Source organism: Eurosta solidaginis, chromosome X, assembly GCF_040869045.1.
Source record: "Eurosta solidaginis isolate ZX-2024a chromosome X, ASM4086904v1, whole genome shotgun sequence".
In the NCBI taxonomy this organism is placed as follows: Eukaryota; Metazoa; Arthropoda; class Insecta; order Diptera; family Tephritidae; genus Eurosta; species Eurosta solidaginis.
This window is the reverse complement of record NC_090324.1, coordinates 198,664,438-198,678,563: the sequence shown is the minus strand read 5'-3', so window position 1 is coordinate 198,678,563 and position 14,126 is coordinate 198,664,438. Positions and strand designations below refer to the sequence as shown.

General features: G+C 40.5%; 1 protein-coding gene across 1 annotated transcript in view; it reads left to right on the top strand.

Moving 5' to 3' along the window:
- Positions 1–14,126, top strand: part of LOC137235367 (nuclear factor 1 B-type-like) — a 957,540-nt gene that overhangs the window by 571,907 nt on the left and 371,507 nt on the right. Inside the window, exon 6 of the mRNA XM_067758363.1 lies at positions 13,265–13,360. Within this exon, the coding sequence (XP_067614464.1) occupies positions 13,265–13,360 (96 nt within the window). The remainder of the gene's footprint in view (positions 1–13,264; positions 13,361–14,126) is intronic.

The following is a 14,126-nucleotide window of genomic DNA, read 5'->3' as shown; positions in this document are numbered from 1 at the left end:
ATCGTGTTAACGGCCGAGCGGAAGGACAGACGGTCGACTGTGTAAAAAACTGGGCGTGGCTTCAACAGATTTCGCCCATTTTCACAAAAAACAGTTACCGTCATAGAAGCAATGCCCTTTCACATGGATTGGTAAATTTTTGTTCGACTTATGGCATTAAAAGTATTCTAGACAAATTAAATGAAAAAGGGCGGAGCCACGCCCATTTTGAATTTCAAGCTATTGCATAGATTTAAACGCGGGCTTGGCGACTAAATAAAAAAAAACCGTAACGGATATTTGTCAAAAAAATCCGAAAGGGCTCGAAAAGGTTCGTAAAGATTCGGTGTTAGCAACAGGCCAAATACATAAAAATGGATCTCTATCATAATCAGCGGTGGGCAGGTTACCAAATTGAGAATGTGTTAGTAAACACGAACGCGTAGCGAGCACGAAAGCAAAATCAATTATTTATTTAGTTTGATTTCAATGCTTGAACGGTGAACACGTGTCACACGCAATCTTTGGTACTCTGTTTCAAGCGCGCGTGCGATATTTCCTCACCGTACGACCATCGAAATCAAACTAAAAGAGCTGTCGTTGATTTACACGAAGTAGCCATTGTGCTATCGCTTATCGTATACATATATGGTCGCTTACAAGCCAACCTAATAAAACCGCACTGCGTTTTTTTAGCGCACGCAAACAACCGGCGTTTTTTGCCCTAACTCAAATCAGCATGCGTTGCGACAATGTAAAGCATGTGTGCAAACGTCAATCTAAATGTCACGCAGAACAAAAATTGGAAATCGAGTTAGGTTTTCACGCAGCAAATTCAATTTGAGTTGCTCTCATACAAGTTGTATGTGCATGAGATATTTTTGACAGAAAATGACTTGCGTGTGTTTATATTAGGTTGACTTGTTAGCAGGTGCTAAGCTCACGCCCACCCCTGATCATAAAGTTAAAGTTAAAGTGAATGTTAAAGTTAAAGCGAAAGTTAAAGTTAAAAATAAAGTTAAAGTTAAAGTTAAACTTAAAGTTAAAGTTAAAGTGAAAGTTAAAGTCAAAGTTAAAGTTAAAGTTAAGGTTAAAGTTAAAGTTAAAGTTAAAGTGAATGTTAAAGTTAAAGCGAAAGTTAAAGTTAAAGTTAAAAATAAAGTTAAAGTTAAAGTTAAAATTAAAGTTAAAGTTAAAGTTAAAGTTAAAGCTAAAGTTAAAGTTAAAGTGTATGTTAAAGTTAAAGCGAAAGTTAAAGTTAAAGTTAAAAATAAAGTTAACGTTAAAGTTAAAGTGGAAGTTAAAGTTAAATTTAAAGTTAAAGTTAAGGTTAAAGTTAAAGTTAAAGTTAAAGATAAAGATAAAGTTAAACTTAAAGTTAAAGTTAAAGTTAAAGTTAAAGTTAAAGTAAAAGTTAAAGTTAAAGTTAAATTTAAAGTTAAAGTTAAGTTAAAGTTAAAGTGAATGTTAAGGTTAAAGTTAAAGTTAAAGTTAAAGCCAAAGTTAAAGTTAAGGTTAAAGTTAAAGTTAAATTTAAAGTTAAAGTTAAAGTTACAGTTAAAGTTAAAGTTAAAGTTAAAGTTAAAGTTAAAGTTAAAGTTAAAGTTAAAGCTAAAGTTAAAGTTAAAGTTAAAGTTAAAGTGAATGTTTTTTTTTTTTTTGTTTTTTTTTTTTTTTTTTTTTGTGTTTCGTGGAAGGAGGCAATGCTTTATGCACTGACCGGGATATTTAAGCCTCACTGCGAGACTCTCCGAGTGTAGGACTCCCTTCTTCCATGAAGGCCTACCCACTAAAACCTAACCTCCCACGGCCCGCGCAAATCCCCGTACCTGGGACCGCGTTTAGCATTACTTCGGGTACGGGTGCGCGCTACGTGAGCTCTATGGCTACTCTCACGCTAATGGGCTAGGCATCCGTCTTCTCGTTTACTGGTAAGTATATGCCTCACATATGTGCTGACCGTATCCCATCTGTCTCTTCGACAGGTCATGTTATTAATGACACTGCCCGGGGATAGGTCGCCAAGTACCTCTTCTACCCTCCTTCGCTGATGGGAGAAGTGCCTGCATTCGAAGAAGGTGTGGCGTACATCGTCTATTTCCCCACAGTACAGACAGCTCGGGCTCTCAACCTTACCCATTCTGTGTAGGTATTTGCGGAAGTAACCATGTCCCGTTAGAAACTGGGTCAGGTAAAAGTCTACCTCTCCGTGCGGTCGCTTCAACCATGGATCAAGTTCAGGGATTAGTTCCCTAGTCCACTTTCCTACGATGCTGTTGCTCCACTGGTCTTGCCAACGTCGGATCGATTCTTCTCGCGCCTGCATGGCAACAGCAACTCTACTTGCTTGCGATCCGTTGTCATATATTGTTTTTCTTTCCTCAACGAGAAGATATATCGGTATGGTTCCCGCAACGACCAGGACAGCTTCAGCTGATACCGTGCGGTAAGCCGAAGATATTCGCAGCGCCCCTCTGCGTTGGACCGAGGTGAGGGCGACTCGGTTCTTCCGGTATTTCATTGCGTCCGCCCAGATTTCTGCACCATATAAGAGTATAGAATCCGAGGCTGATGCAAGCAACTTCCTTGTGCATGGCCTTGGGCCACCTGTGTTTGCCATTAATCTACTCAACTGCGCTATTATGCGCGCAGCTCTTTCGCAGGTCCCTCGTATGTGATCCGAGAAGTTGAGTTTGCTGTCTAACCTCACTCCCAGATATTTCGTTGAAGCGAGTGTTTCTATTGGCTGGTCCCCAACCATCATGTTCCTGGTAGTGGAAATACGTCTCTTTGTGAGGATGACGATCTCCGTTTTGGCTGTTGCTAACTGGAGACCGTGCTCAGCCATCCACCTATTTACATTACGCATGACCTGGTTTAATTTTAGCTGTGCCAGCTCGCAGCTTGGTGCTGTTATCACAGCTGCCACGTCGTCTGCAAATGCAACGAGGAAGGTGCTTTCTGGCATGTCTAATCGAAGAAGACTGTCGTAAGTTATATTCCAGAGATCGGGACCTAGTACCGAACCCTGGGCTGCTCCACCTGTTATTTTTACCCTTTTTTGACCGTGAGTACTTTCATATATTAGATACCTCTCTCTTAGGTAGTCCCTTAAAATTTCTAACAAATATTGCGGTACTTTGAAAGTGCTTTCTAGTGCCTCAAGCATGTCCTCCCACCTAGCTGAGTTAAAAGCGTTTTTGACGTCCAGCGTGACCAGCAACACTATAGGTCTTGCTCTGTGGCACGCTGTCTCGGCTTTCTTGACTGCGTCTATAACTTCTGCTATGGCATCTATTGTAGAGTGCCCCCTCCGAAAACCATGCTGTCTGGGCGACAGTCCTCCGGCGTCCTGTAACGCTCTGGTGAGGCGTTGCTTCAGGAGACTCTCCATCAATTTCCCTGCTGTGTCCAACATACATAGGGGACGGTAGGATGATGGAGAGTTGGGATCTCCTTTCCCTTTTGGAATGAGAACCAGTCGTGCTGTCTTCCATATGGTGGGGAAAATTCTTTCTTCGAGACATTTGTTGTACATGTGCAACATAAGTTCTGGGCAGTCGTTTGCAGCTAGTCTAATTGCCTCCGCGGGTATTCCGTCGGGCCCAGATGCTTTCCTAGGTTTCATAGTTCGCACGGCAGTTTTAAGCTCTTCTTCTTGGAATGGTTCCACGTTGCGATCTTCATGGGTAACGTACCCGCCCTCCCTAGGCAGTTGGGTGGGAAACAGGCCATCCACAATGTTCCTTATTTGGTTCTCGTCCATCAGCTGGTTTGGCGGACGGAACTTCTTCATTACTATCTTATATCCCTGCCCCCATGGGTCTCGATCCACTTCCTCGCAAAGCGCTTTCCAGCACTTAAGCTTGCTTTGCTTAATGGCAGCACTAAGAGCTTTCTTCGCTCCTTTGTACGCTTCCGACTTTTCTAGAGCCTCAGGCCTGCCGCGCGCGCGAGTTGCTAGCCTTCGCATCCTGCGGCATATTTTCCGCAGCTCCGCGATTTCGCTATTCCACCAGTATACCTGCTTTTTACCCCTCCACAGTCCCCTCCGTGGCATAGAGAGGTTGCAAGCGTGGCAAAGACAGCTCATTGTCTTTTCAACCGTCTCTTCCGTCGGACTGGAGTTGTTGATTATCCGTCGGGCATCCCCCAGTACTGATGCGGAGAACGTGGCAGAGTCGACCTTGGATGCGTCCCAACCTTTTGTTCTGCGTGGCCCGTTCGGAATCTGCCTCTGACCGGGATCGTTTAGGTGGAAAGTGATGTAGTTGTGATCGCTGCCAGTCAGATCCTCTATGACTCTCCATCCAGCAGCGGTCAGCAGCAGGCTTTCTGACACTAGTGTTACATCGGGGATCGAGTATCCAAAGCCTGGCCGTCGGTATGTAGGGGTCGTACCAGTGTTAAGCACGTTCAAACCGAGCCTGGCTGCCATCTCAAGGACTAACCTTCCACGGGTGTTAGTCTGCGGCATTCCCCATTCGACGGCTCTTGCGTTAAAGTCTCCCGCCACAACCAGGTTACTAGTTAAGTCCCTCAGGTCACTTCAATAAGTTCAAGCTTCTCCCTGAACGTTTGAATGGGATCATTCGGGGACAAGTAGCAGCTTACTAAAGTGAATGTTAAAGTTAAAGCGAAAGTTAAAGTTAAAGTTAAAAATAAAGTTAAAGTTTTTTTTTATTTTTTTATTTTTTTTTTTCCTGGAAGGAGGAAATGCTTTATGCACTGACCGGGATATTTAAGCCTCACTGCGAGACCCTCCGAGTGTAGGACTCCCGTCTTCCATGAAGGCCTACCCACTAAAACCTAACCTCCCACGGCCCGCGCTAATCCCCGTACCTGGGACCGCGTTTAGCATTACTTCGGGTACGGGTGCGCGCTACGTGAGCTATATGGCTACTCTCACGCTAATGGGCTAGGCATCCGTCTTCTCGTTTACTGGTAAATATATGCCTCACATATGTGCTGACCGTATCCCATCTGTCTCTTCGACAGGTCATGTTATTAATGACACTGCCCGGGAATAGGTCGCCAAGTACATCTTCTACCCTCCTTCGCTGATGGGAGAAGTGCCTGCGTTCGAAGAAGGTGTGGCGTACATCGTCTATTTCCCCACAGTACAGGCAGCTCGGGCTATCAACCTTACCCATTCTGTGTAGGTATTTGCGGAAGTAACCATGTCTCGTTAGAAACTGGGTCATGTAAAAGTCTACCTCTCCGTGCGGTCGCTTCAACCATGGATTCAGTTCAGGGATTAGTTCCCTAGTCCACTTTCCTACGATGCTGTTGCTCCACTGATCTTGCCAACGTCGGATCGATCCTTCTCGCGCCTGCATGGCAACAGCAGCTCTACTTGCTTGCGATCCGTTGTCATATATTGTTTTTCTTTCCTCAACGAGAAGATATATCGTTATGGTTCCCGCAACGACCAGGAAAGCTTCAGCTGATACCGTGCGGTAAGCCGAAGATATTCGCAGCGCCCCTCTGCGTTGGACCGAGGTGAGGGCGACTCGGTTCTTCCGGTATTTCATTGCGTTCGCCCAGATTTCTGCACCATATAAGAGTATAGAATCCGAGGCTGATGCAAGCAACTTCCTTGTGCATGGCTTTGGGCCACCTGTGTTTGCCATTAATCTACTCAACTGCGCTATTATGCGCGCAGCTCTTTCGCAGGCCCCTCGTATGTGATCCGAGAAGTTGAGTTTGCTGTCTAACCTCACTCCCAGATATTTCGTTGAAGCGAGGGTTTCTATTGGCTGGTCCCCAACCATCATGTTCCTGGTAGCGGGAATACGTCGCTTTGTGAGGATGACGATCTCCGTTTTGGCTGTTGCTAACTGGAGACCGTGCTCAGCCATCCATCTATTTACATTACGCATGACCTGGTTTAATTTTAGCTATGCCAGCTCGCAGCTTGGTGCTGTTATCACAGCTGAAACGTCGTCTGCAAAGGCAAAGAAGAAGGTGCTTTCTGGCATGTCTAATCGAAGAAGACTGTCGTAAGTTATATTCCAGAGATCGGGACCTAGTACCGAACCCTGGGCTGCTCCACCTGTTATTTTTACCTTTTTTGACCGTTAGTACTTTCATATATTAGATACCTCTCTCTTAGGTAGTCCCTTAAAATTTCTAACAAATATTGCGGTACTTTGAAAGTGCTTTCTAGTGCCTCAAGCATGTCCTCCCACTTAGCTGAGTTAAAAGCGTTTTTTACGTCAAGCGTGGCCAGCAACACTATAGGTCTTGCTCTGTGGCACGCTGTCTCGGCTTTCTTGACTGCTTCTATAACTTCTGCTATGGCATCGATTGTGGAGTGCCCCTCCGAAAACCATGCTGTCTGGGCGACAGTCCTCCGGCGTCCTGTAACGCTCTGGTGAGGCGTTGCTTCAGGAGATTCTCCATCAATTTCCCTGCTGTGTCCAACATACATAGGGAACGGTAGGATGATGGAGAGTTGGGATCTCCTTTCCCTTTTGGAATGAGAACCAGTCGTGCTGTCTTCCATATGGTGGGGAAAGTTCTTTCTTCGATACATTTGTTGTACATGTGCTACATAAGTTCTGGGCAGTCGTTTGCAGCTAGTCTAATTGCCTCCGCGGGTATTCCGTCGGGCCCAGATGCTTTTTAGGTTTCATAGTTCGCACGGCAGTTTTAAGCTCTTCTTCTTGGAATGGTTCCACGTTGCGATTTTCATGGGTAACGTACCCGCCCTCCCTAGGCAGTTGGGTGGGAAACAGGCCATCCACAATGTTCCTTATTTGGTTCTCGTCCATCAGCTGGTTTGGCGGACGGAACTTCTTCATTACTATCTTATATCCCTGCCCCCATGGGTCTCGATCCACTTCCTCGCAAAGCGCTTTCCAGCACTTAAGCTTGCTTTGCTTAATGGCAGCACTAAAAGCTTTCTTCGCTCCTTTGTACGCTTCCGACTTTTCTAGAGCCTCAGGCCTGCCGCGCGCGCGAGTTGCTAGCCTTCGCATCCTGTGGCATATTTTCCGCAGCTCAGCGATTTCGCTATTCCACCAGTATACCTGCTTTTTACCCCTCCACACTCCCCTCCGTGGCATAGAGAGGTTGCAAGCGTGGCGAAGACAGCTCATTGTCTTTTCAACAGTCTCTTCCGTCGGACTGGAGTTGTTGATTATCCGTCGGGCATCCCCCAGTACTGATGCGGAGAACGTGGCAGAGTCGACCTTGGATGCGTCCCATGCTTTTGTTCTGTGTGGCCCGTTCGGAATCTGCTTCTGACCGGGATCGTTTAAGTGGAAAGTGATGTAGTTGTGATCGCTGCCAGTCAGATCCTCTATGACTCTCCATCCAGCAGCGGTCAGCAGCAGGCTTTCTGACACTAGTGTTACATCGGGGATCGAGTATTCAAAGCCTGGCCGTCGGTATGTAGGGGTCGTACCAGTGTTAAGCACGTTCAAACCGAGCCTGGCTGCCATCTCAAGGACTAACCTTCCACGGGTGTTAGTCTGCGGGATTCCCCATTCGACGTCTCTTGCGTTAAAGTCTCCCGCCACAACCAGGTTACTAGTTAAGTCCCTCAGGTCGTCTTCAATAAGTTCAAGCTTGTCCCTGAACGTTTGAATGGGATCATTCGGGGACAAGTAGCAGCTTACTATTGTGGTATTATTCGTAGTTAGGCGGACGTAGCCTTGTCCGGCAACACGGTTCACAATATTGGCGTTTGCATCTGTCATCCAGATTGCGGCGGTGCCGGTGTTGTCTATATGCCAATCATTTCGGGCTCTATAGGGTTCGCTGATGATAACGCTGTTAGCTTTATGATCTAAGACCAACTGTTGTAGTAGCTCATCAGCAAGTCTGCTCCGGTTTAGGTTGCCTTGGATAAAACTAATCACTATTGAATTGAGACTTTGGCCTTTGCAACAGCGAGTGCCGCTCTGAAAATGCTGCATGCTCCAGATCCAGGGACATGATCGAGCTTCTGTGTATTACACAGGTAACATTTTGGATCTGCGGTACAGGCCGAAGCTTTGTGGCCGCTTTGCCCACACTTCCAGCAGGCGTTACTCCTGTCTGGACCCTTGCATTCTGCCTTCCGGTGTCCGTAGCCGAGACACCTAAAGCAGCGTTGTACTTCTGCTCGCTGTCTGATTCGGCACTGTATCCATCCGATAGGAATTTTACCTTTTTTGAGTAGGGCGTTGCCAATATTCTCGTCCACTTCGACGACCGCCATTTTCTGTTCTCTTTGGTTTGCTGCGAACACAGAGACACGGAGAGGTCTAGTGATTTCTTCTTTTCCGGCCTCCCTCCTTATTGCGTCTTGGATTTCTTTTTCAGTTGTGAGACAGTCCATGCCAAGTACTTCCAACTTCATCCGCTTGGAGAGCTGTTGTGCTTCACCACGTTACCAGATTTGGTTTTTCGTACTGACCGTACCACCGTACCTGTGTCATTAGGGCGGAGCTGGCCGCGTATGGCCCCTAGTACCTGGGCATAGCTTTTGCCTTCCACAGGTTTTACCACAAAAGTTGCTGCTTGTCACCTCTTTCTCGCCCGTTTTTGAGCTTTAGGAGCTTGGACGGGGGTTGCCTGCTTGGCTGGCTGGGCCCGCTGTTTCAGCCTCCGGCGCGCTACTTTGGACCAAGACTCACCTTGTGAAAGCGTATTTCTTCTTTCATCTCGTTTCTTTTTGGCTTCCAAGTCCTCCGAGTGGGAATCTGAGCTCGTTCGTGCCCTCTTGCTTTTTCGGCCCGATTCTCTGCTCTCATCTACCTTTTGGGCCCTTAACGATCCCATGCAGCTTAACGCTTCCTCGAGAAGAGCCATACCGGTTTTTATGTCCTTGGACACGGTCTTCTGCTTGAGAGCGGTTTCCTGCATCTCGCTCAGCACTGATACCGCGTACTCCAGCAGTTCGTCTTGGCTCTTCCCTTCGAGGCTTGTGTATGAGAGTGAGCCTCTTGGCGGAGTCGCACGCTTCTCCTTCCCAACAGCGCGCTGTGCAACGACTCTGGGTGAGCTGACCGACGCTTTTTCCCTTGCAGTAGCAGGTGTTGACTGGCTGGGGTTATTGCGCAGCTGTGCTTTCGCCGCCTTTGTCTTTTCCGCCGATTCGGTGCCTTGTGTGGGCATTACCGACAAGGTCGCTTTAGCGGGGGTTGTCAAAACCGGCGATCTCAGCACTTTAGTGCTATTTTTGAACACCGCTTCATCGCCCATTTCTTTCTCGCTTTCTATACTTTTATCTTCCCTTGTTGTTTTTATTTTGTTGCTCATTTGTTCTATTTGGTCTCCGCTTCAAGCCGCTATCTCTATCTATTATTAAAGTTAAAGTTAAAGTGGAAGTTAAAGTTAAAGTTAAAATTAAAGTTAAAGTTAAAGTTAAAGTTAAATTTAAAGTTAAAGTTAAAGTTAAGGTTAAAGTTAAAGTTAAAGTTAAAGTCGAAGTTAAAGTTAAGGTTAAAGTTAAAGTTGAAGTAAAATTTAAAGTTAAAGTTAAAATTAAAGTTAACGTTGAAGTTAAAGTTAAAGTTAAAGTTAAAGTTAAAGTTAAAGTTAAAGTTAAGGTTAAAGTTAAAGTTAAAGTTAAAGTTAAAATTAAAGTTAAAGTTAAAGTGAATGTTAAAGTTAAAGCGAAAGTTAAAGTTAAAGTTAAAAATAAAATTAAAGTTACAGTTAAAGTTAAAGTTAAAGTAAAAGTAAAAGTTAAAGTTAAAGTTAAAGGAAAAGTTAAAGTTAAATTTAAAGTTAAAGTTAAAGTTAAGTTAAAGTTAAAGTGAATGTTAAGGTTAAAGTTAAAGTTAAAGTTAAAGTCAAAGTTAAAGTTAAAGTTAAAGTTAAGGTTAAAGTTAAAGTTAAATTTAAAGTTAAAGTTAAAGTTACAGTTAAAGTTAAAGTTAAAGTGCATGTTAAAGTTAAAGTTAAAGTTAAAATTAAAGTTAAGGTTAAAGTTAAAGTTAAAATTAAATTTAAAGTTACAGTTAAAGTTAAAGTTAAAGTTATAGTTAAAGTTAAAGTTAAAGATAAAGTTAAGGTTAAAGTTAAAGTTAAAGATAAAGTCAAAGTTAAAGTTAAAGTTAAAGTTAAAGTTAAAGTTAAAGTTAAAGTTAAAGTTAAAGTTAAAGTTAAAGTTAAAGTTAAAGTTAAAGTTAAAGTTACAGTTAAAGTTAAAGTTAAAGTTAAAGTTAAAGTTAAAGTTAAAGTTAAAGTTAAAGTTAAAGTTAAAGTCAAAGTTAAAGTTAAAGATAAAGTTAAAGAAAAAGTTAAGGTTAAAGTTAAAGTTAAAGTTAAAGTTAAATTTAAAGTTAAAGTTAAAGTTAAAGTTAAAGTTAAAATTAAAGTTAAAGTTAAAGTTAAAGTTAAAGTTAAAGTTAAAGTTAAAGTTAAAGTTAAAGTCAAAGTTAAAGTTAAAGATAAAGTTAAAGTTAAAGTTAAGGTTAAAGTTAAAGTTAAAGTTAAAGTTAAAGTTAAAGTTAAAGTTAAATTTAAAGTTAAAGTTACAGTTAAAGTTAAAGTTGAAGTCAAGGTTAAAGTTAAAGTTGAATTTAAAGTTAAAGTCAAAGTTAAAGTCAAAGTTAAAGTTAAAATTAAAGTTAAATTTAAAGTTAAAGTTAAAGTTGAAGTTAGTCAAAGTTAAAGTTAAAGTTAAAATTAAAGTTAAAGTTAAAGTTAAAGTCAAAGTTAAAGTTAAAGTTAAAGATAAAGTTAAAGTTAAGGTTAAAGTTAAAGTTAAAGTTAAATTTAAAGTTAAAGTTAAAGATATAGTTAAAGTTAAAGTTAAAGTTAAAGTTAAAGTTAAAATTAAAGTTAAAGTTAAAGTTAAAGTTAAAGTTAAAGTCAAAGTTAAAGTTAAAGATAAAGTTAAAGTTAAGGTTAAAGTTAAAGTTAAATTTAAAGTTAAAGTTACAGTTAAAGTTAAAGTCAAAGTTAAAGTTAAAATTAAAGTTAAAGTTAAAGTTAAAGTTGAAGTTAAAGTTAAAGTTAAAGTTAAAGTTAAAGTTAAAGTTGAAGTTAAAGTTAAAGTTGAATTTAAAGTTAAAGTTAAAGCTAAAGTTAAAGTTAAAGTGAATGTTAAAGTTAAAGTTAAAAAAAGTTAAAGTTTAAGTAAAGTTAAAGTTAAAGTGAATGTTAAAGTTAAAGTGAAAGTTAAAGTTAAAAATAAAGTTAAAATTAAAGTTAAAGTGAAAGTTAAATATTAACTTCTCATTTATTCAATAAAAGTAAAAAATTTGTTTTCTTATCGGTAACCACGCTTAAAAAGGTTAACTTGAATCAATATCAAAGACAAAACTTGAATTAATATCAAAGAAAACAAAATGTTGAATAAGTTGATAATATGCAATAGCTTTACCGCGGTAGTCCCCAAGTGCCACACGTCCTTTTTTTTTTGTATTTTGTTGCACACTGGAGTTGAATTTTGGCATAATTTACTTATATACTGTAAAAATATTAAATTTTTTGTTAAAATTTGGCTTAAAATTTTTTTTTAAAGTGGGCGTGTTCGTCATCCGATTTTGCTAATTTTTATTTGTCACACATACAGTAATAGTGGTACCGTTCCTGCCAAATTTCATCATGATATCTTTAACTAATGCCAAATTACAGCTTGCAAAACTTTTAAATTACCTTCTTTTAAATGTGGGCGGTGCCACGCCCATTGCCCAAAATTTTACTAAGTTTCTATTCTGCGTCATAAGGTCAACCCACCTAGCAAGTTTGATCGCTCTATCCGTCTTTGGTAATGAATTATCGCATTTTTCGGTTTTTCGAAATTTTCGATATCGAAAAAGTGGGCGTGGTTATAATCTGATTTCGTTCATTTTAAACAGCAATCTGAGATGAGTGCCCAGGAACCTACACACCGAATTTCATCAAGATACCTCAAAATTACTCAAGTTATCGTGTTTATGGACGGACGGACGGACATGGCTAAATGAATTTCTTTTTTCACCCAGATCATTTTGATATATTTGGAATCTATATCTATCTCGATTAGTTTATGCCGTTACGGGCTACCGTTATGCGAAAAAATTAATATACTCTGTGAGCTCTGCTCAGCTTAGTATAAAAATCAGAGACAAAGAAATCGTCGTTCTTCTAATTACTATTTAGGGATTGTAGATTAGTAAGCAGCAGGTGGGAAATGTAAGACAAAATTTAATAAAAACCTGTCAATTGTAAACTTATGGTACGGCCTCCAAATTAAGGCCGCATATTAAAGTTTGAGGGCGTACAAACGACGAGTAACGCAATTTCAGGGTATATGGATATGAAAAATTGATGCTGTTACACCTTAAGAAATCGAGAGAGGCATACGCACTAGAGATAATGTAACTAATATGGTTCTGAACCAGAACGAGGAGTCGAAGATGATCCCAAGGTCCTTGATTGAAGAGGAGCACATGAGATATTGTAAGTCGTTGGTAAGGTATTTTGGAGTTTTGCGAAAGTAATATGATAGCACTTGATTATCACCTCACCAGAGTGTTCTTCTATTTATGACTTCTAGTAGACACTATGCATCTTCGAAAGTTTTAGTTGAGTAGACTTTCAGGTCTTCAGCATAGATTAAGATCTCTGACGAGGTGAAACAACTGCCAATATCATTAATAAAAAAAATGAAAAGAAGAGGATACTCCCTTGGGGTACGCCAGAGGTGGCACTAAAAAGCTTGGATGATACACCTTCGATTGATATCATACTGCACCTATTCAATAGGTAGGAACACAACACATTGAAGAACGTGGAGTGATATCCAAGCGAAGATAACTTTCGTAGCAATAAGCTGTGAGATACCTTGTCGAATGTTTTGGAGCAATTCGATAAATACAGTCCCCTTGATGGCTAGATTATAAAGCAACCGTAAGTTTCAACATCGAATGCTGACATTTATTTTAGACAACCCAATCCCCTATTCTAGCAAAAATATAATTTAAGATACTTTATTTCAAAGCTTCATGCCTGCGAAGTAGTAGAGAATATGGTTTCATATGAAATTGATAAATAGTTAACAGTAGTAATAAAAAATCCTTCAAAAAATATTGTGGCTTTATATTAGGCATTCGATGTGTTCTTACATTTTTGATGCGAAAGTTTAATGCAATTGGAGGCTCAGAGGGACTGAGTTATTCTGTCTATCTCTGAATATTAAATGAAGTATCGAATTAAGATTTACTTATTTATTTTATTAAAATCCGAATGAATAGGTTGTTATTATTTTGTAACTACGCCAAACCCTCACCTCACCTCCTTCCCGTGCCTTTTATATAAATTATAAAATTATAAACTGCAGTTTTCTTTATTTGTATAGGTTCGAGCCATAACCCTTACAATGGAGTGATATGCAATGATACAATATTGGCTACTGGCGTTTTTTCATCCAAGGAATTATGGAGACTTTCGAAGGGTAGGTAACGTTTAGAAGCTTTCCTTCATATTTGGTCTATTCATGGTATCAAAATTTTAAAATTTTACAGGAAAGCTATTATTTAAGACCATATCTCTAAATAAAAACTAAAGTTGCAAAGTTCAGTACCATATTTTTTTAATTTCTTCCTTATCAATTATTTTAAAATAATTAGACCGTGATGAAATATATGTGAGGTCTATTTAAGACAGTACGGTGGCCGGTGACAAACTTTTACAGTGACGAATGCTTCCCAAAACTATGCCGTTAACTACTTAAATCAAAGAACGGGCACATATTATAAATGAATTTTCTGCCAAAGTGCGTGCAACACATCCCAGGATTAACCAGGTCCACGTTTTGATCTCAAGACCCTAGCCAGAACGGGGTAAAAAGTTCCCTATGTCCGTCTCCTGGCTCTAAGCTACCTCCCCACCAATTTTCAGCCAAATCAGTTCATCCGTTTTTGAGTTAAAAACAGTGTAACTAACACCACTTTCTTTTATACATATTGTCACGGATATTAGCATCACTAAGTTATCCCATCACTAAGGCGATGCTAAGGCCATGCCAAGCAGTATTTACGTTAATAATCAAATCAAGTATACACACATATAAGGCAGCCCAGAGAGATGTCACACACAGATGCATTTACTTATACGCCTATGTGCGCGCGAGAGACTGTAAACTACAAACATTCACATCAATAATTCAATCTTTATGTATCTACATAAACGAATAAATAATTGCGTCTACACATATGTAC